The sequence below is a fragment of the Electrona antarctica genome (assembly GCF_951216825.1).
Source record: "Electrona antarctica genome assembly, chromosome: 12".
NCBI classification, from domain to species: Eukaryota; Metazoa; Chordata; class Actinopteri; order Myctophiformes; family Myctophidae; genus Electrona; species Electrona antarctica.
Genome location: NC_136793.1, coordinates 37,208,344 through 37,234,179, shown reverse-complemented (window position 1 = coordinate 37,234,179; position 25,836 = coordinate 37,208,344). Strand labels below are relative to the sequence as shown.

The window sequence follows — 25,836 nt, the reverse complement described above, 5'->3', positions numbered from 1 at the left end:
TCCCATTGCTGCACGTCTGTCCAAACACAGCTGCTACTGATTACAGAAATACTATCCAGACAGTGTATTACTCGTTTTTATTTTAGCGTGATGATTAAGTTTAAATATACATATTATGTATATAGGTTGTGTACAGGTTAGAAAAAAATCCCCTGGCTTTGCTGCCGACGCATGAGACGGACCCATAGCCTGGAGGGATGCGACGCTCTGATTGGTTCAGAAACTAAGCTCCTACCGTCTGAGGATGAAACTTCAAAATAAAATGCCCAAAAAGCCATTTCACTACACCTTTAAGAACAAGGGTACACCATTGCACAGTGCTACCTAAGTGGTGAGATCAAAAGAACACAGAATGCTTTCTTATAGCGACAATGCCAATGTCTAAGTTTAAAATCTACTAATAAAAGAGACAAAGCTGAAACAAAAGCTCTCTGCTCACTGAAACATCAACACTGAAAAGAGAAATCCAAACGCATTGCCATGGCCGTGCGTGGTCTCCTTTCTCACAGCGCTTGTAAATCAGGTCTTTATAATGTGTACACAACTACATCCGCTCTTTCCATCACCGATTGGCATACTCTGTCTTTCCATCACTGCTCGTCTGTTAAACATCACTGCCTCACGCGCAAACTCACCACAGGGCACTGTGGTATCTAGAGCGCAAAGCAGTTGCACGTGGGGAAGATATGATTATGTCGGTGCAAGATGCTGGAATAAGTTCTAGCCCATAGTGCTGGTCGCGGAAAATACAGCGCTCTGTCTTTCTCTGTTTCTCTCTCTCTCTCTCTCTCTCTCTTTCTCTTTCAGACACTGCTCATTTCCATCGTCTCTTTCTTTCTCTTTAGCTGGGAGGGAATTCATAAAGACTGCGCAAACAAGTTGGGCTCAGCCCCTAGTGGTCTGTTTGCAATGAATCCAATATTGGATAGGATATGGTTGAAACCCCAAATAATTGATAGAAGAGATTTTACAATGGATTGTGTTACTATTGAATATGCTAAATAACATACTACAAATTTAGGGGGGGGGGGGAATTCTGGAAAGGCATCATTTTCAAAATGGCATCCACGATGGCTGCCGGGAGCTTAAAAGGCCTATAGATAGATGGGTCATGCCAAAAATCTAAAACTAGTGCACAATCCTTATGATTTTGAACATTGTCCTTCCCAGCTACGTGTTCTCACTCATCTCTTCAGAGGCTTGTCAATAGGCTTACAGAAACGGCAAACTGATTGGAGGATCCATTAGCTGGTTATTTTGTAACACTTGTGTACAGCCGATGTCCTTGCTGTCTCTCTCTCTCTCTCTCTCTCTCTCTCTCTCTCTCTGTGTGTGTGTGTGTGTGTGTCTCTCTCTCTCTCTCTCTCTCTCGCTCTCTCTCTCTCTCTCTCTCACACACACACACACACACACACACACACACACACACACACATTATTATCTCCAGCTGCCACAGACCACTGTCACTGATCTCAAAATGGAGGCTTGTCATTCCTAATTTTTTTTTTTTTTTTGTCTTCATTTCATGATGCATCCTTATTTCTCTCTCCTTCCTTCCATGACAAAGAAAAATATCTCTGTCTGTCTCTAGCATACGGTATATACTTTGACTCTTTCTATTTATTCTTTTCCACTGTCATTCACTGTCATCCACCTGTCATTCACTGTCATTCCTTAAGATACTTTCCATATCTCTTGTATTTCTCTCACTCGCACACGCATGCGAGCGCACACACACACACACACACACACACACACACACACACACACACACACACACACACACACACACACACACACACACACACACACACACACACACACACACACACACACACACACACACACACACACACACACACACAGAGAGAGAGAGACTCCAATTACCAGTCAAGTAAAACAAAATCACAAAGCCCCAGCAGCTGTGGTTGTGTCGATGTAGCTGCTTGGACACCACAAATGGACACCACAAATGAACCTTGAAACTTAAAAGGCCAAAGCAAAATGTACGCCTCATGATTTACAGAAAGAGAGAGAGATTGAGGTAGAATGAGAGAAAGAAAACGATAGCCACAAAAAGGAGGGTGGACCATTCTTTTGACCTCCATAAACTCTCTCTCTCTCATTCTCTGTCTCTCCCTCTGTCGCCCGTATCTCTGAAAACCCTCCAATTAGGGTAATGAGTGGTTGGAGAGGGAGGAAGAAGGAGGGGAGGAGGAGGGGTGGGGGGCAGATCACATATACATCCGTCTGGCAGAAGTGTCAATCAGCCCCTGACCATTTTTTGATTGGCTTCTCGGGATTAACAGCCGGGGACGTACAGTACACGGCGTGTGTCATTCCCAAGTCAATTTGTTTGTGCACTTGTTTTTGGTTCTCTCAGCATCCTGCGAATGTGCAAGCTTACAACAAATGCATGCTTGACCTTTTTAAATCACAACAAGCAGGCAGGCTGACAGCGAGGCCTTGAGGTTCATGAGGCATGCTCAACCAAGCCGTTAAGCAAGCGAGTGCCCGCGCCGAACAGCAAGCGAGTGCCCGCGCCGAACAGCCGACGGAGTCACATGTCGATGAGCGCGCCGTCCAAGTTGGCAAGCCGTGGTGGGCGGAATTGATTATCACATGAACCAAAACAAGCACTCCCTCCGTGTCTGTCACAGCAAGGGGAGTTTGGCTTTGGCTCTGAAATAGCATACACACACCGGGGACAATAATGTCAGGGCCCATAGTGCACTGCTGCTATTATTGTTATTATATTGGTTTGGGTTATGTTGTTAACCATCAGTTTTAGTAGTTTCAGTTTTTTATGTCAAATACCTTTTTTATGTGAAAAATGTAATTCCTTCAGACATCCTGTGCTCTCTCTCTCTCTCTCTCTCTCTCTCTCGTTTGCTCTCTCTCTCACTCACTCTCTCTCACACACACACACACACACACACGCACACAATTTCACACAGGAGGCCAATCCATAACATTACAAAGATGGAGAGATGTATGAGAGGTTCTGTGTATTAATGAAAACAAGATCAAGTGTAAGCTAATGTCCAACGCCAAGTTGCCCTACCACAAATCAGAAACAACAATACACATTACACAACACACGCATTTCAAGGTGACGCATCACTGCAAGGTTGCGTCGCAACCAATAATCACAAGATGGATTCACCACGGAATACATTGTCCTCTCCAATAAAGATTTACCACTGTATTTGAAAACTTGTATGAGGAGACTGTATAGGATTTTCACAAAAGCTCAGTCAACTCGGGGACGGTACTTACCAGTTCATATTATGTCGCTATAACCTATGAGTACAGTATTGAGTAGCCTATACTCTATATTGATTTATTGCCAGCCAGCTGAGACGATCAATGTTATGATGGATTATTCTAAAGTGCCTATATTTGTGCATTACCCTTTCACTCCTTGTTATTCTGAAGAAAATGAGTTCTAATAAACTAATGCTGCAAACAGGCATCATTACAACATAGTAACATACATGCCACACACACGCACGCACGCACCACGCACGCACACACACACACACACACACACACACACACACACACACACACACATACAAATGTGTGATTTTAAAACAAATAATCACTTTAATGGAGGATTTGTTCTAAAGTAACTTACTGTACCAAGAAGAGTGGACACTCTTTCATGTTTGAATAGTTTTCAATCCAAATTATAATGCTGTAAGTGTAACATATGGCAACATTGTTAAATGCACCCGCTTGTCGTTCATGCATTAAAAATGGATGTGGCCTTTTTTTTATACCAGATGTTTGTTAAACTGTAATCATTCCAGACATTCTGGCAGGCAGTTTAACCCTGTCAGTGTAACTGCCATGCTCTGTCTAGTGAGCTACAGTACACATAGTACAGTATGGAATCCTTAGCCCTGACTATTATGGGTGCCACACTCTGTCTAGTGAGCTACAGTACACATAGTACAGTATGGAATCCTTAGCCCTGACTATTATGGGTGCCACACTCTGTCTAGTGAGCTACACTACACATAGTACAGTATGGAATCCTTAGCCCTGACTATTATGGGTGCCACACTCTGTCTAGTGAGCTACACTACACATAGTACAGTATGGAATCCTTAGCCCTGACTAGTATGGGTGCCACACTCTGTCTAGTGAGCTACACTACACAATAGTACAGTATGGAATCCTTAGCCCTGACAATGTGGGTGCCACACTAGCATGAATGTTTTATAGCGCACATTAGCACCATGTTCTAGCACAGTGATACTCAAACTCCGGCCCTCCAATCAATGTGCATAATGTCTGTTGACAGAATAGAAATGGAAGGCCAAACCATAAAAGAATGTACATTGCACTTGTCTTTTCATACGTTATGTAGAAATAAATCCAATAAAAGAGAGAAGTTATCAAGTATCATTCATTTTATCAACTGGCCCTTTGCCATTTTTGTAATGTGGCCCACAGGTTCAGCTATTTGAGTATCCATGTTGTAGCACATTGAGCTACACAGAAAGTGGTACTGTACCTCTCTCTGGCAGTATCAGTACCATGTTCTACCACATCGAGATACACAGAAAGACAGGAATTCAAACAAACGTTTACATTGCCAAAGCAAGTGCCGCTGGGAAAGAGGGAATCGTGCCTCTGATTGGCCTACCGAACTTCCCCTTCTGTGACGCACGCGGAATGCTTTCGCTATGCTTCGCAAGGAATCTCGGGAAATCTTTCCTCCATGTTGCCTCCCTCGAGAGAGACGCCCCAGAGCCAGAAGAGACATCTACCTTTATATGTCTATGGTGTCGGCGCCACGTTCTACGGTCTTGCCCTACAGGGGAGGTTCAAGGCCTTAACTCTGGCCATGTGAGCGCTATGTTCTACCGCGGTTAGCAACACAGAGGCCTGCTGGTCTGTTTCTCTCTGTGTGTCATAACCACCACATTTATACAGCTTCGTAAATCTTAACTAGCTTGTCTCCAGTCCTATACCACTCACGGCTTTAAGACTAAAAAAAAACAACATCTAAACCTCACTTGCGGTGTCGACCAACTCCCCCCCCCCCCACTGAGTCAAGATATTTTCCATCCCTCTGCTTTCATCCTCTTTTATTCCTCTTGTTTTATCCCCCCTCCCCCCACAATGCACTTGTTCCCTGAGTCTGTCGTGTTTAATCTGGTTTTGCCACTTCCTCTCTATGTCTGCCGGCCCTCCGCCCGGCCCTCCGCCCACTCATACGTCTCTCTTCTTGTCTCTTCTCTCTTACAGCATCTTATCTTCTCCTGTCTTACTTCTTCTCTTCTTGTGTTCTTTTGTTCCATAATCACACAATGACTTTTCTCTCTACTCTGCCTCATTTGCCTCTCTCTCTCTCTCTGTCTCTCTGTCTCTCTCTCTCTCTCTGTCTCTCTCTCTTCACTATCACACACACGCACGCACACACGCACGCACGCACGCACGCACGCACGCACGCACGCACGCACGCACTCACGCACGCACGCACGCACGCACGCACACACACACACACACACACACACACACACACACTCACACGCTCTCTCTGTCTCTTTTTTTAATTTACCTGTCCTCTCTCTCGCTATCTCTCCAGCTGTTCCTCTCTCTTTGCTGTTCTCTCTCTCCCTTCTATAGTCTCCCACCACACCACACTTTCCGTCTGTCGCTCTCACCTTCTCTCTCTGTCTGCCAACCTTGCTGTATCTCTCCAATCACATGTAAATAAATGACAGCTCTCTCCATCTCCTTGTCTCTCCCTGCTCTCATTCTGTCTTCTGCCCGACTCCACCATAAACTGTGCGTGCGTGCGTGCGTGCGTGCGTGCGTGCGTGCGTGCGTGCGTGCGTGCGTGCGTGCGTGCGTGCGTGTGTGCGTGTCTCTCTTTCTCCATTTCTCTGAGTCTCTCTCTGTGTCTCTCATTCTTTTTCTCTCTGTCTCCGTCTCATTCAGTATGCATGTTGCTGCTTCAAAGTCCTTACTAAAATAGGGCCTTTAATTATAGTTTGCAGTGCAGGCGGCTGGGCGGTTAGCAGTTATAAGCAGAGGCTGGAGTGTATTTATAGCTGAACCTCGCCTCTTGAAGGCCCGGCTCCCTGGCACACTGAAGGAGGCAGATCACAGAGTCAGGGCCCGGTTCGAGGCTTCTCCTACCAGCCGTGCAGCGGCTGCTTTGTTCCTCTCCTGGCTGGAGGTCAGATAGTAGTCCTGGATGGTTGAGTTCAGTTTGGTTTGGCTTGAGTTGGGTTGGGAGGAATGGATGGTTTGTCGGTTGGTAAAGCCGCCATGTGGCCCTGAGATGACTCACAGTGACAGACACACGTGCATGCACATTCTCACACACACACACACACACACACACACACACACACACACACACACACACACACACACACACACTTGCAGACTTGGCATGTAAAGACCCACATACACATACATACACGACACGTGCGCAAACACAGACACGCTCACTCCTCCACAGGCTGTGGCAGACACACTGCAGATCAAATACCAAGACAGATATTACTGTTTTGTGCAAAGAGACAAAGATTCTGGCAATCTTCCATTTCAGTTTCATTTCTCACACTCTCATTCCCTGTCTTTCTTCCTCAGCCAAAGTAATTTAAAAAGCTTTGTTTGTTGGCATGCCAGGCACATTCTTGCATTGTCTAAGTAAACTACAAGTGTGATGCTAACAACATACAAGAACATATTATTATTGTCATGTGACCCTGCAGCAGTGGCTCAGGATGTGGCCATAGCTGAATGGGTAGAGAACCTGCCTGGGAAGCAGAAGGTCCATGCAGGTTTGAATCCTGGGTGCGTGCGCACGTGCGTGCGTGTGTGCGGCAATGTGTCAAGGTGTCCCTGAGCAAGACACTTAACCCCTAACTGTTCCCCAATCTGTGCTAAAGTGAAGTCTGACCACTTGCACAGCAATTAGCTGCGCTGCTTCTAATTAGATACAATCTAATTATTATTGTTATTATTATTATTAGGGTGGCCACTTGGGATTAGAAACGTTCCTGGTTCATTTCCTGTGTTTGTGTCAAAGTGTCCTTGAGCAAGACGGTTAACCCCGAACTGCTCCCAATGAGCACATTGGGAATCGCTCTTGTATGAAGGTACTATGTAAATGCATCATTTACCATTTAACCAGCAGATGCTAGTAGTAGTGCTGCTACACAGCCTAGCATGCTCTACCTCTATTGACAGGCTCCAGTACAGGCAGTAACAAAGCACAGACATGTTTATTGTTTATCCTATACGGACATATCCTTCACTGTGCTGTTCTTGGTCACTGTTTGTTTTAGTATTGCTGCTATTCTTCTGCTTTATTATTATTGATTTGGGCTTGTAGGTTTTTTTACTACTGTATTGCTGTGTTGAGGAACCATCCAAACCAAATAAACCAAAAGATTACCCACACAAGATGTACTGTCTGTAACGATTCAAAATCTTGAATCTTGACATATTATGGTATGAAATCTTTTTTGCACATAAACACTGGACAGTAAAATCCCCATTGTTCATTTAACAACATTTATTTTACACTGTCAGAGTTTCTAACCCTACACACACACCCAACACACACACACACACACACACACACACACTCAACACACACGCACGCACGCACGCACGCACGCACGCACGCACGCACGCACGCACGCACGCACGCACGCACGCACGCACACAGTTCCACCGAACTGCAAGTGGATGTTTACAGACTTTGTGAGGTTGTGTGAACCTCTGATCATCTCGGTTGCTGTGGCGATGACCTCGGAAGGGCTTGTCTCCGAGCAGCCTCTCTGATCTGTCCTCTAGCTTCCCTCATCTTTCTGTCCTCTAGCTTCCCTCATCTTTCTGTCCTCTAGCTTCCCTCATCTTTCTGTCCTCTAGCTTCCCTCATCTTTCTGTCCTCTAGCTTCCCTCATCTTTCTGTCCTCTAGCTTCCCTCATCTTTCTGTCCTCTAGCTTCCCTCATCTTTCTGTCCTCTAGCTTCCCTCATCTTTCTGTCCTCTAGCTTCCCTCATCTTTCTGTCCTCTAGCTTCCCTCATCTTTCTGTCCTCTAGCTTCCCTCATCTTTCTGTCCTCTAGCTTCCCTCATCTTTCTGTCCTCTAGCTTCCCTCATCTTTCTGTCCTCTAGCTTCCCTCATCTTTCTGTCCTCTAGCTTCCCTCATCTTTCTGTCCTCTAGCTTCCCTCATCTTTCTGTCCTCTAGCTTCCCTCATCTTTCTGTCCTCTAGCTTCCCTCATCTTTCTGCTGCTCTACCTTGCTGCCTCTGTTGCTGTCGGACGGAAACCTTGTATGTCCAAAACCGTTCCTTTTTACCTGAAACTAGCGTTCCACAAAGCTCACAATGCGTTGCGTGCTTGTAGGTCTCACTACTTGTGTTTGACACTCTTGTATAATCAGTATAATCAAGCAGGGAATTTCCGCATTAAAACCGGGAAAGCATCCGTGTCATTTTAGATTTGAACCACTTTCACCATTATTTTATACTTTGGCTATTCAGAAAAATATCAGAATATATATATTTTTCAAGGCAAAATATTTTTTTGCTTCTGGGGGTCACTGGAACAAAATATTTTGAGATGGGGGGGGGCTCGACATGAAAAAGATTGAGCACCACTGATATAGCAACGTACGTTTTTATCAGAATACTGTTTTTTTTTACATTATTACAATCAACCTCAGGTCTTTACGAGAAAAACGTAAAAAGTTGAAATGTGGAGATACGTAAGAGGTAAGGTTCTATAGTTGGTGTGTGCTTCTCCTCCTCAGCTACCATCTTTACTTTACTCTCTGATTCTCCTCCAAAGAACCTAAGTACATTTACTCAAGTACTGTACTTGAGTACAATTTTGAGGTATGTGTTCCTTTGCTTGAGCATTTGTACTCCACTACGTCTCTCAGAGGCAAATACGTTTCTCTCTGTTCTCCTCTGTTGCCTCTTTCATTTGTTTTCTCTTTTCTGTCCATTTCGGCCGGCTTTCCAAACTTTTGTCTCCAGTATCAAAGGCCTTGTAATTTGCTCCACTCCGCCCTCGGACATGTACACACTCACAAAGGCCCACCACACCAGTGGTAGAAGAAGTACTCAGATGTTTTACTTGAGTAAAAATAATAATAGCAACACTGTTTAGAACTGCAGGTCTCTAGGCAGAGTTACTATACAGATGGGCCACCAAATCTTTGTGTGATAGTATTTTAGTATAGGCCGCTCCAATGACTGGCCGCGTCTGTCTGTCTGTCTGTCTGTCTGTCTGTCTGTCTGTCTTTCACAGCGCTAGCATTTATTGATAAATTATGATCTAATTCACGCCAGCATTTTTCCCAGTTGAGCTCTTATTTTGAAAAGCCACATTTCCAGACTACCGGAAGTGAACATAACCTAGTAAGTGGAATAGGTCCTGGACAGGCCTTGTGGTATTTGAGTCTGGAGATGCTGTGTATGGATCTTGTTTCCCGGGGGGCGGGTTCAAACATTTTCTCTTTGACGCAATTGGTCAGAGCTACTGTCAGTCAAAGGTCTCAAGTATTGAACGTCACTGTACCAAAGCCCGCCCATATTGCATAACGTGTCCCGATTGGCCACACCAGTTCTCTGGTGTAGGAAATGGGCGTACAATTGAGCCTCTCCGGACCGTAATCCGCCGGCAGGCAATTTCTTTTTGCCAACGGCTGATTCGGTCTGGCTTATTAGCCAGGCTACTATACCGGGGCACTGGAGGGCTCCACATCGTTGGCTCTGTGCCATCAAAGAAACGTTGTTTTGACCAAAAATGCCATCTGGGACAAGGAATATGAGATTGAAAGAAACAGATAGAATGGATTATTATGGCGAGGACGATCTAAGATGGGCGATCCATTGGCATGACAACAACAGGTAGCTACCCGATGCTAACGCATGTAGCATTATGGCTTGATCGATCGAAAGCGCTATAAAAGCGCAATTGCCATTGATCTACGCCAATGGCGGTAAGCGTAGTATCAAATAATAGGCTTCAAATGACCTAGATCTACGCCAATAGCGCGGAGGGTGTTAATTCAAATGTTTACTTGAGTAGAAGTGCAAAAGTATTGGCATCAAAATATGCTTAAAGTAGGGCTACCAAAAGTAAAATTACTCATTGTGGAAAATGTCCCATTTTACACTTTATTTTTTCTTCCTCTTTCAAAAATTGCCAATCTACAATCTGACAAAGCTTATAGTTGTGCTACTTTCAAACAAAATTGTGAAATGACATTCTGCATAATGAGTAGCCTATACTATTAAGTATTTTAACACTTACTACTAAGCATGTTTTGGGTGCCAATATTTTTGTACATTTACTCAAGTAAAACTTTGAATACAGGACTTGTATTTCTACATTGATACTATGAGCAGGTAGTGTCAGTGCTGCCCCTGTGTGGCGGTAGGCAGTACTGTACATGCATCATAATGACAGTAGATCAATGAGCAGGTAGTTTCAGTGCTTCCCCCTGGTGGTAGGCTGTATGTAGTACTCATGCATCATGATGACGGCTGCACCGAATGAGCTCAGAAAACAAACGATGTACACTGCAGTATGCATTGTGTGTGTGTGTGTGTGTGTGTGTGTGTGTGTGTGTGTGTGTGTGTGCGCGCGCGCGCACGTCAGTGGCAGGTATATACGTGCGTGCGTGCGTGTGTTGGGGTGTGTGTGTTCTCTAGTAAGAGTTGTGTGGAACAGCAGATGTGCTCAAATCTCCCCCGAGGATGTCTACTCTCTCTCTCACTCTCTCTCTCCTCTGTCTCTCTCTATCGTGCTCTCTCTCTCTCCTCTGTCTCTCTCTATCGTGCTCTCTCTCTCTCCTCTGTCTCTCTCTATCGTGCTCTCTCTCTCTCTCCCTTCTCTCATCTGTGTGTCTCTCTCATCCCTCCATCTTTGTCTACTCTGTTCTATCTCTTATCTCTTATCCAGTAGTACATCCATCCAGGAGTGTTTATAGTACGCCACTGCTTTCTGTATAATAAGACAAGTACTTCGATACGAATTCCTGCCTGTCTCCCCCCGCCCTTCCCTTTCGTGCTAACTCTGAACAGTGTGTGTGTGTGTGTGTGTGTGTGTGACTGTGTGTGTGACTGTGTGTGTGACTGTGTGTGTGTGTGTGTGTGTGTGTGTGTGTGTGTGTTCATGTTCTATTGTTGTTTCTGTCTCTCCCTCTCACATACATACACGTACGTGCACACATTTGTATTGCTACACCTGTAAGGAGCTTCCACTGATTGTCATTGATTAGAAGGTTTTCCCCAAAGACTAAACAGTACGTTTTAACAGCGAGCAACAGCCTGGCGTATTTCCCGGTAGTGCTGTCAATGGGAGCCGGCAACTACTGGCGATAGCATGCAAAGAGGCGATAGACGAAAAGTTATTCTTATAATTTTTATCCCACGATTTTGCAACCCATTTCTTTCAATGGGTTGTCAATTATCTAATCCTGGGCGCTACACTTCCTCTGCCAACCTGGGGGGGGCAGCGGACTGACCTCATGCTTCCGTCTATGCATGAGGAGTCCAAACTGCTTCTTTTCACCTAACGGGGGAGAGTTTCCCCGGCCGGACGTATAGCGCGTGGAAGGAACACGTTATTCCGACCAGTTCCTTTCTCCTCCATCAGGCGCCCCGGCTGGCCAGGGGGAGGTAGTTTAGAGACCAGGATTCACTGCATGTTTTTTGTGAGGGTACCTACCCTAGGGGACACGGGTAGAACATGCAAACTCCACACAGAAAGGCCCTTTCACCAGTCCATATATTGGTATGGGGGATAGACGAAAAGTGGGCGGAGGAACGCCGTTCAAAAACCTGAAAATATTTTATCTTGTGGACCACATCGTCCGGCGATAGCCAATCAAATTCATGTGTTGCTTTGTTTACCCTCCACGCAGAACGGTGATACGTTTACAAACGTTACATTACATACGGTAACGACAGCAGGAATGCCCACTAAGAGAGTCGCCGCTGTATAAAATAGCGGTTGGGGGCAGATCGTGCCCCCTGTCTCTGGAATGCTCTCCCACAAACAGTAAGAGATGCCAATTCACTAGACATTTTTAAATCTAGACTTAAAACCCATCTTTTCTCCCTGCATTATGGTTCCCCCTAGTTTCACTGAAATCACTATATTCACCGTGCTCTGCCCCGTGGTTTCAAAACCCTATATGCTATTTTAATAGATTTTCTGAACACATTTTTTCTTTTCTTTTTTATGTTTTTTTTTTTTTGGCTTTCACCTTTATTTTATATATTTTTTTATGGAGAGTGACAGGAAATGGGGAGAGAGATGGGGGGGATGACATGCAGTAAAGGCCGTCGGGATCGGGAGTCGAACCCGCGGCACACTGCCAGACTGGATTACCAGCCAAGGTGCCTGGACCGCTGAGCCACGGCCCAGGCCTCTGAACGCATTTTTAACTGTGTCCTAGGGTTAGGGTTAGGGTTAGTATGGTACTTATGTCATCTATGTGTATTGACACATCGTATTATGCTTGTTATTGTGTTATTGTGCTATTGTATTTTCTGCTTTTTGCTGTGTATTGTTGTGAAGTGCACAGAGACCCCTTGGGGTGATGTTGCACTATAAATAAAAATAAACTGAAACTGAAACTGCTGTTAAAACGTAGGGTAACCCTAACAACAGCCCCCGTCTCACACTGGCTTTAACCGCTTCAACCGGTAATGACAGCAGGAATGCCCACTAAGAGAGTTGCCGCTGTTAAAACGTAGGGTAACCCTAACAACAGCCCTCGTCTCACACTGGCTTTAACCGCTTCTACCGCATTAGATGATCGGCTATTTTTAAGTACAGAGACAACTCATCAGGTCCAGTTTAAGTCTAGAGAGTTTAAGTGGTTAACCTAACCCTAATATTAACAGCAAGCCCTTGACTTTCGATGCTGTAGGTCGGGAATCTTTTGCTCCCTAATGACGATATCGGCATCAGCCAGAAAAATCCAGTATCGGTCGGGCTCTACAAATAAGTTGAACTGCAAACCTTCTCAATGCTCCAGGACTTTCCTCACCTTTTTATCCTTGAGAGGACAGAAGTTGCAGAAAGAACGCACAGACGACACCTCCACCACGAGCAACCCACTTCCTCTCCTCTCTACAACCTCTCTCAATTCCAACTAGGCCACTCATCACCTGACCACTTTTAGCTTTCCATAAATCATATGCAACCCTCGCCGCCTCTCCCCGGAATTCAGCTGCTATTTTGAGCCGTAAAAAAACACAGCCAGGGAAAGGGAGTACGTATGTTCGTTCATTCTTCAGAGGAATATTATTACAATTCCATTCACGAGAGCATATTTCTGCCAGGGGCCAGGTGTGTCAGCGCACACCTCCGGGAGGTGTGCGATGGAGATAGAGAGGCAGGGAGGCAGGGAGGGAGGTTGGGGACACGACAGGCGACAAGAGCACGGATAATGAAAACTAAGCGCTGGTCGCTAAGCCCTGCCGTGCTCCCTGACTCTTTCACTCTCTCTCCTTCCATCTGTCTTTTGACTCTGTGATTCTCTCTTAACGCCATCACTCTCCCTCTGTCTGTCTGTCCGTCCGTCCGTCCGTCCGTCTGTCTCTCTCTCTCTCTGACCCCTTTTCCACCGGTTGGTTCCCAATGGGAACCGGTTCAGTTCTTTTTGGTTTTTAGTCCATGAGCCAGAGCTCCAAAATTGGTGGGCAAACTATACCCTATATTAAATTGTTTATAGGATCAATACAAGTAAATTAATACATGATAACTTCCACAGTAGTAGCTTTTTCATATTTTCGATTATTTTGCATATTTTCCGACATAATGCCTCATTTGCATATTTAAAAATGTAAAATTTGTAATACAATAAATCATTGTCTTCGTGTAAGTGCTCAATTGGGGAAGTTTAATGGTGATAACAATCTAATATAGGTATGGTTTTGCCCACTCAATTCATAATTAACGTTTCAATTTTGGAGCTCTGGCTCATGGACTAAAAACCAAAAAGAACTGAACCGGTTCCCATTGGGAACCAACCGGTGAAAAAGGGGCCTCACTGTAGTTTGTGTGTGTGTGTGTGTGTGTGTGTGTGTGTGTGTGTGTGTGTGTGTGTGTGTGTGTGTGTGTGTGTGTGTGTGTGTGTGTGTGTGTGTGTGTGTGTGTGTGTGTGTGTGTGTGTGTGTGTGTGTGTGTGTTGCGTGCGTGTGTGCGTGCGTGCGTGTGCCCATGCAAGTATATGCTGAATGAGCACAGCATTTGTCTTTGTATTTGACTGTAGACAACTTTGTATTGTTATGATAGTTCCTATCAGTGCAGTAGTGCTGATAATGCTTTCAGGTGCAGCTATCAACCCCATGACCTGATACTGCCAGTCTTCTAAGTGTGTGATGCCCTTTGTTGTCTCCCTTTCAACTTCCCTTATGTCTAAACAAAACAATACAAAATGGTGTAGACTACCCAATTACAGGAAACTCTCATACAAAGAAAATATCCTTAAAGGACCACTTCACCACTTTTCAACCTATCTTCATATAATAGGTCCTCATTAATAATGGCACAATCATTTTCTACTCAGTCTGTGTCTCATATGAGGGCTGTGGGGAGTTCAGAACTCCGTCATGACCTCATCGATAGGCAGATTTTTTTTAGATTTGTATTATCGTGAGAACGATGGCTTCCATTTTCGCATTGCAACTTTTCAGTACTAGAAAGCCTGCAGTTTCTATTAAATTGGATCCCCCATCGATGATGTCACTGGTGGACGGGTTTCTGAACTGCCCACAGCCCTCCTATGAGACACAGACTGAGTGAGGACCTAAAAGTGGTGAAGTGATCCTTTAATAATACTCTGCAGTGTTTTGCCATTTCAGTTCAAATCTTTATTGTGCTGTTAGGGGCCGTTGGTTTGGAATGCAGTTGATGAAACACATAAGAATTCATTACTTAATATATCATATTAGAAGCACATCAGTGAAGTGGTCAACAGCTCATCAGTATAATGCAAACTGCACTGATCTCATACAGGCATAAAAAGCTGCATGGTGTTATGTTTGTTGAATTGTAAACACAGTTATGATAAATGGGTCTGCCTGCGGTTCACCAGAGCCAGCATGTAGACAATTAGTTATTTCCCCCACAATTGTTTCTGTTGGTTTCAGGACAGGGAAATCAAATGCAAAATGCATTTACAATACATACACAAACAAATAGTAGGCTACAAAAAGACAACTAAAGTTAAAGCAGTGGTTCCCAAACCTTTTAGCTGGAGACCCAAAATATTCATTTGGTATCTCCCTGAGACCCAAAACGTACACAAAAATACATGCACTTCAACCCTATTTAATTGTGAAAACAGCCGACCTACAAGCTCACCCACCGCGTTGTGAGCTTGTACAACGGTTCTTTTCACTATATCTAAACATATATATATATATATTTTTTTTTAATGGAATGGATTGGACATATCACTTAATCTATCTCTTTCTCCATCTCTCTGTTTGTCTTTGTGTCTCTCTCTGTGTTCCTGTCTGTCTTGTCTGTGTGTAGATGTGTTGGACAGCATGGCAAGGTTCAGCTCACCGGGAGTGTGGAACTACACTATGGTGACACTGTCAGAGCACGAGAGGGTTCTGTATGTAGGGGCCCGCGAGGCTCTGTTTGCCCTGGACCCAAACAACATCAACAGACAGCTACGGCCACAGGTAACAGGCACGCACGCACGCACGCACGCACGCACGCACGCACGCACGCACGCACGCACGCACGCACGCACGCACGCACGCACGCACGCACGCACACACCAATGCACTATAATTGATTCTACTGAATGCAATTTTAATACATAAGATTCTAGGATAAAAGCTGCTACAGTGCCTGGTGACCCATTTACCAATGCCACAAAGACTGACCTTGCTGCTTGGCAGTTAAATGGAAAAAGGTGCCAGTCTATTATGCCTCCAATAGCCACTTAGCAGACATCCAGCCATTGCAAATAGCATGTTTTGCGGAATATTTAAGGTTCCATTTTTTTCTACTTTTCAAAAATGTAATCAATTATTTAATGTCCTTGAGACATGTTTTAAAAGTTGAAGGTGATCGCTTTTTCTGTGCCCTTTTTGGAGGTAATTGAGCTGTTGAGTGAGTTTGCTGCTCCCCGTCTCTCACCTTAACTCATCTCTGCGTCTTTCCGGAACTGGTTATGTCTCTTGGTTTAATGTCTTTGAAGACATATTTACTTTGAAAGTTCATATTCATGTCATTTCAGTGTATTGTGTAGCGATCTCTTTGTGAAATGAGTCAGGGGTAGGGCTCGATAAGCATTATGCTTCTCTCTGTCCCCTTTTCCAGCATCCTGGACTCTATCATGTCAAATGGACTTGACAACTTGTGCCTTGGACTTTCCTCTTCCTTTTCTTTTTTTGTGATTATGTCATGACGAAACTGCACCAATACACAATGTATATACTTACCCCATTGTCCAAAAGAGCTGGAAATAGATAAACTGAACTGAACTGAATCTTTAAAGTCTTAACAGCGACAAATGCCATCAATGTCTTATGCTTGGTTGGGAAAGAAAGGGGGTAAATTACATTAATGCAGATATACATTTTAGTATTTATGTAGTGATATACATTCAAATGTAATCTGTACGAAACATTGCTGTTACGTTAATACAATTATCTTAGGAGTTGCAGTGGCTCAGGAAGTAGAGCGGCTGCTTGGGAAATGGAAGGTTCAACCCCCGACTCCCCTGAGTTAGTGTTGAAGTGTCCTTTAACTGAACCCCTAACTGTTGAAGTGTCCTTTAACTGAACCCCTAACTGCACCCGATGAGCAGGTGTTGAAGTGTTCTTTAACTGAACCCCTAACTGCACCCTAGTGTTGAAGTGTCCTTTAACTGAACCCCTAACTGCACCCGATGAGCAGGTTGACTCCCCTGAGTTAGTGTTGAAGTGTCCTTTAACTGAACCCCTAACTGCACCCGATGAGCAGATGTTGAAGTGTTCTTTAACTGAACCCCTAACTGCACCCTAGTGTTGAAGTGTCCTTTAACTGAACCCCTAACTGCACCCGATGAGCAGGTTGACTCCCCTGAGTTAGTGTTGAAGTGTCCTTTAACTGAACCCCTAACTGCACCCCATGAGCAGGTTGATGCCTTGTATGGTTTCCTCTGCCGTCTTTGGGTGAATGTTTGTGTGAATGGGTGAATGTAATGCACATTGTAAAGCTCTTTGGACAAAAGGCACTATATGAATTCACCATTTGCCATTCCCCTTCTAAAATAACTTCACTCCAAATTATCCAAGAGTCAGCAATAAACACGCGTGTCATTTTTTACTGTTGGCATTTTACAGACTTCTCTTGGAAGAAAAGCCTCGGAAATGTAATTTCTCCCATGATCAAAGTGATGCCCTTACAGTGCGGGGGGTGCATATTGTCAACAAAGATTCTGTGTTTCAATATTACTACACGATGAGTCGCACAGAACATGGCAGTATAATAATCGATCTACTTCACCAGTCACTAATCCTGTGATGAAGGATATTATGCCATATTTTTGGTCCGTGCATCAACAGTTTTGTTGGATACAAGCATTTAACCATTGTTAGTTCTGGGTTAGAATGTATTAAAAAAACATGCTAAAATATATTTTCCAGCTTGAGGGATAGTATTGTTACAGAATGCTTGCAGTGTGCACTGCATGCGCACCAGCAGCCAATATGCAATCCATCTCAGCTTAATAGAATGATTTAGAAAACGCCAAATTACTTGCCTCAACAAATTGCATTTGTTTACAATGAAAAATAGTAAAAAATATCACTTCCATGAGGCTGTTCTTCTCAGCAGACAAATCGCAGGCAATGAACTTGACATTTCATATTCCTCCCATGAGTCGCAGACTCACAGCTATAGCAAAGTTCAAGTTGCAGCCACAGTTTATATTATGTTCATTCTAATGTTGATTAGCATAAATGGAGTTATTTTGCTTTAAAGATTAATTAAATACCACCAAATAATACACTAACATGGTCAGTGTGGGAACCCATGGGTTTATTGCGACTGCAGGTCGCATTTACTATGAAATCGTGCATTTCCCGTCAGTCAGTCAGTGTATCACTCAAAATCCCCATACATGGGGAAAGCCCCCATATATGGTGCCTAGGTCTCGTGACATCACGTGATATCATCAGGGATCTCCCCTAAATGCGACCTGCTGTCGCAAATAAGCCCATGGAGATCCCTGATGTCATCAATATTGGCCAGCAACTCTACATCTGACCTCAAACCCTTATATCCCCATATATGGATATATGTCAGAACCTGTGTTGACATTCCATATGTTGATCCTTCCCCATCCATCCTTCCTCTTCGATGTCTCCCTTTTGACTGATACCTGTCCATTTAAACTCTAGACAGGCCCCAAAATTATTAATGCAGCCGCGCCCGGCAGCCGGCGAAAACTAGAGTTCTCAACAGGCCCGACAAATTAAGGCCCGGCCCTACCTGGGCCCTCATCAAACCCTGTACACTCACGACACTGCCCCCGTTGCCACCCTTAGATCTCCATATATGGAGCTGACCTGTTCTGACATTCCATATGTTGATCTGACCTCATTAAACCCTGTATACTCAAGACACACTCCATATATGGCCAGTACAGAATTAATTCCATATGTTGATCTGACCCCCCCATGCCAAAGCCCTAGCGCTCGCCCAGCAGTTTGCTGTCACGCAGGCGGATGCGTGCACACGACCTTGCCTTTTAGGGCGAGGTCTCTTCTCGCCCTCAGGCGTCTTACTGGTATTTAATTAGTGTTACATGAAATATGACCTGTGTATTTTAACTGTAGATGAAAGTACATTTCCTGGGATTTCTAGGGTTAGAAAATGTTCAGGGGAAATATTAAACCCTAATTTCCATTTGCCTGTGAGGTAACGCAACAACTGGTTTGGGGCTCAACTGGATAGGGAATCGCAATAATCGTCACCTAAATATATTTTTTACAGATTATCAAGTACAATGCTACTTTCACGTATGCTTTACAAACAACAATGTGGGAAAAACTAATTCTATACTTGATCTGTGGAGATATTAAGAAGAGGGCAGGATTATTAAAAGGAGTTCACTATGACCAGAACGCTAATAGAAATGGCTGTCAGTCAGTTAGATGACATTTTTTTTGAATAAGCCCGCAAAAGAAATGACTGGGTTGGAACGTTTCAGTTTTATATTGTTTGCACATGAGAAACCCCAAATTATTAGTAAAACGAAAAAAATGTTGACGGCTCAACACGCTAAACCCGTCGTTTTCCCATTGTCTTTCCCTGCGGAACACTCTAAACCCGCCTTTTGTTTTATATGTTTAATTCACCGTTTCTTGATAACTTTTAAGACAAACGGGGTTTCCGTCGGACATCCGTGACACATCACACGTTTGGATGACGTGACCGGAAAAAAAACACTGACGCTTCTGGGAAACCGAGGCTCAATGCATTGCCTGCGGTGCGTGTCGGCCGCTTCCTGCTTGATCTGTTCCTTGTTTATGTTTCGCATCGCCGCGCTGGTGGAATCCCCGATTCAAACACAAACGATGGGACTATTTTCAGGTGGATTTTCATGAAATGGAGTTACAATTGCGACGCCATGATTCTTAAAAGGTTAGTGTAAACACCGGCAGGGAGCGGGAGTTAGATATTGATTTGATGCAGTAAATGTGTTAACTTGGTGTCCCTATTTAATTTTGGTCATGTTTTTATAGCCAAATATTTTCAGAGATTTTCAAAGACAGCATATCTATAAGCTCTCAACACGTTGTGATGCAACACGATGTGAGCTTGTTGAACGGCCATTTTCACTACTTTTGCACAACACTGTTGATGGCGTAATAAGTAATTTAACTTGAAATTAGCAATCCATAGTCCGGATATTACAGTGCACTGGGATCGTCAGCTTGCAGACATACCCAATACCTCAGATATGCACAGATAAGGGCTGAAGTTGGCTCAATTTGTCAAAGAATGATTGTCTGGAAAGGATTGTGTGAGGGCACACACATTCATATTTACATTGAGCCGCCCTCAGCGAGTCAATCTGTTTGGCTGTGCTCTCTCAATTGTTGTCTATTTGGATCGATTCTGTTAAAACGGTGTGATGAAGGAGTAGGGAAGAAGGGCTGAGAGAGAGATACACAAAGCTGTCGGCTCCGTACAGGGGATTGTTATCTGATTTAGCTCCTGAATAGAGCCTTTATTAGATGTACACACACCCACGTCCCACACATACATGGAGACAAAATACTTGGCACTGCAACAACACTAAAGCAAAGAAACAGTGAAACTACTACTCTCCACGTATGTATATATTAAAAAAAAATCTCTCTCGCACGCACGCACGCACGCACGCACGCACGCACGCACGCACAGGCGCGCACACACACACACACACACACACACACACACACACACACACACACACACACACACACACACAGAGAGAGCTGCAGATTGAAAAGCTCATGTTGTCAGTTCCCTTGTTGAGAGGCAGAGGGTATGTAATGCAATGTGATTATGGTGGGTTGAAGGGAGGGGTGAAGATGGAGGGATTGTAGAAAGATGAGGTAGAGGGAATAGTCCACCTGTCTCTCTGTGTTCCTGCATCTCTCTCGCCATCTGCCTGTCGCTCCCTCCACGTCCTTCTGCCTCCTTCAGCCCTTTGTCTCCCAGTCCTCCTTCCTTTATGTCTTTGATGACCCCTACCTGTTCCTCTTGTTTTAATTCCTCTTATTCTCCACAAGTACTTCTCACTTTCTTGCTCTTTTCTTTCTGTTTTGCCTATTTGTCTTTATTTTTTTCCTGTTCTTTCCATTAGTTATGTCACATAATGTCATCTTTGTTGGCAAGTTGCAAACGATGCCTGCATTATTATTTACCATGAGTATAACAGTCCATTGATGCAATAGAAAATATTGATTCAGATCATTATTTTTGATGCCCAACAATACACAATACTTCCTTCAGTGCGTAAGCGTCTTTCTTTCCTTGAGTAATCCTGCAGTTTTCCGCCTTGTAGGTGGCAACTGCCTTCTGGAAAATATTGTGGGGAAAACAACTACTTTCATAATGAAACATGGGTGATGCCTTCAGAATGCATTCCTGTGTTTCCCTTGTTATTACACTTGACAACATGACAATAAGATACATGTGGATCATTGGATCACATCACATCAAGTTGAAATTGTATGGTATTGTAAGGTTGTAATTTACACACCTACTACTGCACTTAGGTGTCACCCTAATCAAATGCATTATCTTCCTCTCTCCTATACCTCTATTACTATCTACTCATCTCCCTTTGCTCTCTCACCCCCGCCCCACCCCCTTCTTCCTCTACCTCCATCTCCTGCCGTTTCTCAGATTGACTGGCCGGCCCCCCAGGATAAGAAGAGGGAATGTGCCACCAAGGGCAAGAACAACCAGGTATAGTTCTCGAGTTGATCTCATTGTAGATTCAAAATCATCCCCTCGTTTTATATGCCTTGTTCACAGCCTTGACCTTGACTGAGCCACACAGTGTGTTTATGATTTGCCACAGAGATCGATCTCTCTCCACTGTACTGTGGTGTAATGGGCTTGCCTAGTGTGTGCCCAAACACTGGGCCGGGACCCATTTGTGGGTCACAGGCACATTTTTATGGTTCCCTTTCTTTTTTGTTTCCTACACTTAGTTTTCAATTATCATTTCAAAACATTTTAGAAAAGACGTTCCCAAAAAAGCTATATTTGTCTTAAAACATAATTCAATGATTTTTTTTATGTAATTTCATGAGGAAATCAACAACAATCTAAGAAAATCCCTAAATTAGAAAACATGTTTAAGTAGTAGTGAAAATGGCAGATCTATAAGCTCACAACATGGCGCGAAGCTACAGTATTTCTGTTATTTTCACTATACTAGTTTTGGTCTCTCATTTTTTTCTTTTGGGTCACGGGCTAAAAGGTTTGGGAACCACTATGCTAGAACACAGGTTTACATAATGGTACTGTATGTGCTGTATCTCTCCTGCTGGATGTAATGCTCCTATGTTCCTACTTCCTACTATGCTCCTACATATAGAGGTGCATCTGCCAGGAACCTTTCTCTCCCATTTTTCCTTTCAATGATGTTTGTACACAATAAATAAATAAACAAATACCTTCATGAATAAGTCCATCACAAAATGACCATAATTGCAGATGTTGTGATATACATATTGTGTTCCTGTTGGAACGTCAATATGATTTGCATGTGTTGCTGTGCATTATTCATTGCTTCAGTGCACACCGTGTAACAACAGCATCTGTTTTCAATTTATTTCAATTGAAAGAGTTTTACTCGTTATATTGTAGACAGAAAGGGATTAAAGCAGCACTTCACCAACAAATTAAACAAGCTGAGTGAAATTACTGTGGGACAATCCTGACCTCCCTCTCTCATGCGCTCTATCTCTCTCTCTTTCGCTCTCTCCCACTCTCTCCGTCTCTCTCTCCCGCTCTCTCTCTCTCCCTCTCTCTCTCTCCCGCTTTCTCCATCTCTCTCTCTCTCCCACTCTCTCCGTCTCTCTCTCCTGCTCTCTCTCTCTCCCACTCTCTCCCTCTCTCTCTCTCCCGCTCTCTCCATCTCTCTCTCTCTCCCACTATCTCTCTCTCTTTATCTCACTCTCTCTCTCAATTCAATTCAAATGAGCTTTATTGGCACGAGAAAACATACTTTACATTGCCAAAGCAAAAGTGGAACAAAACAAACAAAACAATGTATGTGCAATTAGATATTAATCTCTCTCTCTCTCTATCGACAGACGGAATGTTTCAACTACATCCGTTTCCTGCAGAGCTACAACCATACACACCTGTACACCTGTGGCACCTATGCCTTCCAGCCCAAATGCACTTATGTGGTGAGTGTGTGCACATATACTTGTGACACTAATACTATAGAGGGTATGCGCGTGACATCATCATCAAACCCGGAAGTTATGCAGGAATGCCTACTGAGTGGCAAAAAACGACTTTCTGGCCTTGATAGGCCAATGCATCCACACAGAAAAGTCCAATCTGATTGTATTAAACAACGTTAAACAATGTTAAACTCACTTTGCCACTCGATTTGCCACCCGATGTGCCATTCACTTTAAGCATGCGCATACCCTCTATAGAAGAGCATAGTGAGAGCTGAGACTGTTACAAATAGAACTCACAGCTGTATCCTCACACACACTGACTGACCACCTGTGTGTGTGTGTGTGTGTGTGTGTGTGTGTGTGTGTGTGTGTGTGTGTGTGTGTGTGTGTGTGTGTGTGTGTGTGTGTGTGTGTGTGTGTGTGTGTGTGTGTGTGTGTGTGTGTGTGTGTGTGTGTGTGTGTGTGTGTGTGTGTGTGTGCAGAACGCAGACTATTTTGTGCTCAACAATGGCGCCCTAGAGGATGGGAAGGGAAAGTGTCCCTATGATCCTGCCAAAGGTCATACTGGGTTAATAGTGGGTAAGTGGCCATCTTTTTCTGTCTGCATGCATGTGTCTGCGTGCATGTGTCTGAGTCTGTCTTCACCTTTGCGTATGAACTATGAATGGTTGACTCGTTTACATGAATTATGTTGGATCAGGTTTTTGTTTACACAGTAATGCTGGTGTATACCTCCTGCACATTTATTCTAAGGCTTAATTTAGTTGTGATATTCTTAAATCACAATGAAGGAAAAAAAAATGTTTTCCAACTGTAATACTGTACTTTTCATAAAATCATTTTCTGCACAATTTCTTACTCTGTGCCACTGTTTAAAATGACAATGCTTAACATTTTTGCAGTTTGTATAAGGCAAGGCCAGTTCATTTGTGTAGCACATTTCATATACAAAGGCTATTCAATGAAATATTTCCACCGTCATGCATCATTAAGAACATTTATCAGATTCTTCACAGCACCTGATTCTAGTCCTTTCCCAGGCTGCAAACCAGTGAGCAAATAAATTAAACTAAATAGCACATGTTTTAACTGGGTAATAATAATAATGGGTTTATACATCCATTCCATTTATTGTCTATTGTTTTGTTCAGTGATGCAGTCATAACAGTAGTTATCGCACCTTTATACTTGCTTAATTACTGCCGTTTATTTTGCCTGCTGGCATATAGTGTGTACCAAAATCTCCTGGAGGGGGCGTCAACATATGTGTCACGTGGTAGCGGCCGCCATACTTGTTGGCTTGTCTGGTTTGTTTACATTGAGCGACTATCAGGTGTGCTTGTATACGTTCTTTTTCGAGGGAATGAGCCAGAAAACGGAATTAGATTTTCAGCTTTCCAACATGGAGACAGCATCAAGGAACCCAGATTGACGAGTTTACAAAAAGACGTAGAATGGCTTGGATCTCGGCTGTACGGCGCACGGGCGCAGAGACATAACGTTCAACAAAGTATCTAAGCACAGCCGTGTTTGTTCACAACATTTTCCTTGTCCTTGTCATGTATTTGGGCCCGACGTTCTTTCTATGCATCCTGGTGTTGGTTCACTATGTTGTCGCCAAGAACAAGCTCAATATTTACAAAAACATACCACCGTCACTCTATTCTGAGTGATGTGGGCTAGAATGTAATGCCCACGAGAGGGCCGTCCCTAGCTTTTCAGACGCCGCCCCCCTCTTGGTGACGTACACGTTTTCACACGCTATAGGGCAGCAACTAGTCTCTGAAGCCAGACTATGTCTTCCACAATCTTCGGATGCTTATTCCGCCTGTATATCTTCCGAAGTAAAGACTTTTAAGCGGAAGTTGTGAGATGCCAACATGTTTGTCTTGACAAACTAGGCGGCAACAAAGGATTTCCACTGCTGTCTGTTCAAGGCCAGCGTGTGATGCAGGGTCTTCTGTGCCCAAATGTCTTTTCACTCTAGGTGAAAATAACCAATATGAAAATGTGTCTGAGAATACTTCACAACATCAAACTATTCATCTGTCGCCTGTATGCCATTCATACAGGTTGATGCCTGTATGCCATTCATACCATTCATGCCATGCTTGTATTCGCTTTTTTCACTGCATAATATTGGCATTCAACATTCACTGCTAAATTGTTCCGGTTTTCACCACAATTAAAATAATGATAGAGGCTTTGTCATGATCTGTTCATTTGCATGCTCACACTTAACCAGTTCGAAAACATGAACAATGTGTTGTGGGTCTGAATTCAACGTTGATGCGTGTCAATCACGCTGCGACACATTGTGAGCTTGTAGATTGTTTTCATCTCCACACACAATACCATATACAGTACCTTCAATCGGTCTCTCTGTATCTCTCCCTCCCTCTCCCTCTCTCTCTCTCTGTCTGTCCAGATAAGGAGCTGTACTCTGCCACACTCAACAATTTCCTGGGTACAGAGCCTGTGATCCTAAGGAACCTCGGACAACAACACTACAGCATGAAGAGTGAATACCTGCCCACGTGGATCAATGGTAAGACAAGGGAAAGGGGGAAAGAGAGATAGGAAAGAAGGGGGGATAAATGGATGATGAGAGAAATAGAGAGGGACAGGAGAGAAGTAAGGAGTGGGAGGGAGTGAAGGGGTGGGAGAAAGGAAATGGAGAAAAGGGAAAGATTGGGTAATGTAATGTAATGTAATGACGAGGAAGGAGAGAGATTGAGACCTACAGTATAAGGAGGAATGATGGCGATTCAGAAAGAGGGATGGAGGACAGGATGACTGAGTAAAGGGAGAGAGAGAGAAGCTGGAAAGGGAGGAGGGAGGAAGAACAGTAGACCGAAAGATGGAGAGAATGGAAGAGGAGAGGAGAGAAGTG

The 25,836-nt window shown here is 43.9% G+C and overlaps 1 protein-coding gene across 1 annotated transcript in view; it reads left to right on the top strand.

Moving 5' to 3' along the window:
* The window catches only part of sema4c (sema domain, immunoglobulin domain (Ig), transmembrane domain (TM) and short cytoplasmic domain, (semaphorin) 4C), a 116,308-nt gene that overhangs the window by 70,040 nt on the left and 20,432 nt on the right, over nucleotides 1-25,836 (top strand). Inside the window, exons 3-7 of the mRNA XM_079517049.1 lie at nucleotides 15,553-15,707; nucleotides 21,421-21,483; nucleotides 22,842-22,940; nucleotides 23,426-23,522; nucleotides 25,372-25,491. Coding sequence (XP_079373175.1) covers nucleotides 15,553-15,707; nucleotides 21,421-21,483; nucleotides 22,842-22,940; nucleotides 23,426-23,522; nucleotides 25,372-25,491 — 534 coding nt within the window. The remainder of the gene's footprint in view (nucleotides 1-15,552; nucleotides 15,708-21,420; nucleotides 21,484-22,841; nucleotides 22,941-23,425; nucleotides 23,523-25,371; nucleotides 25,492-25,836) is intronic.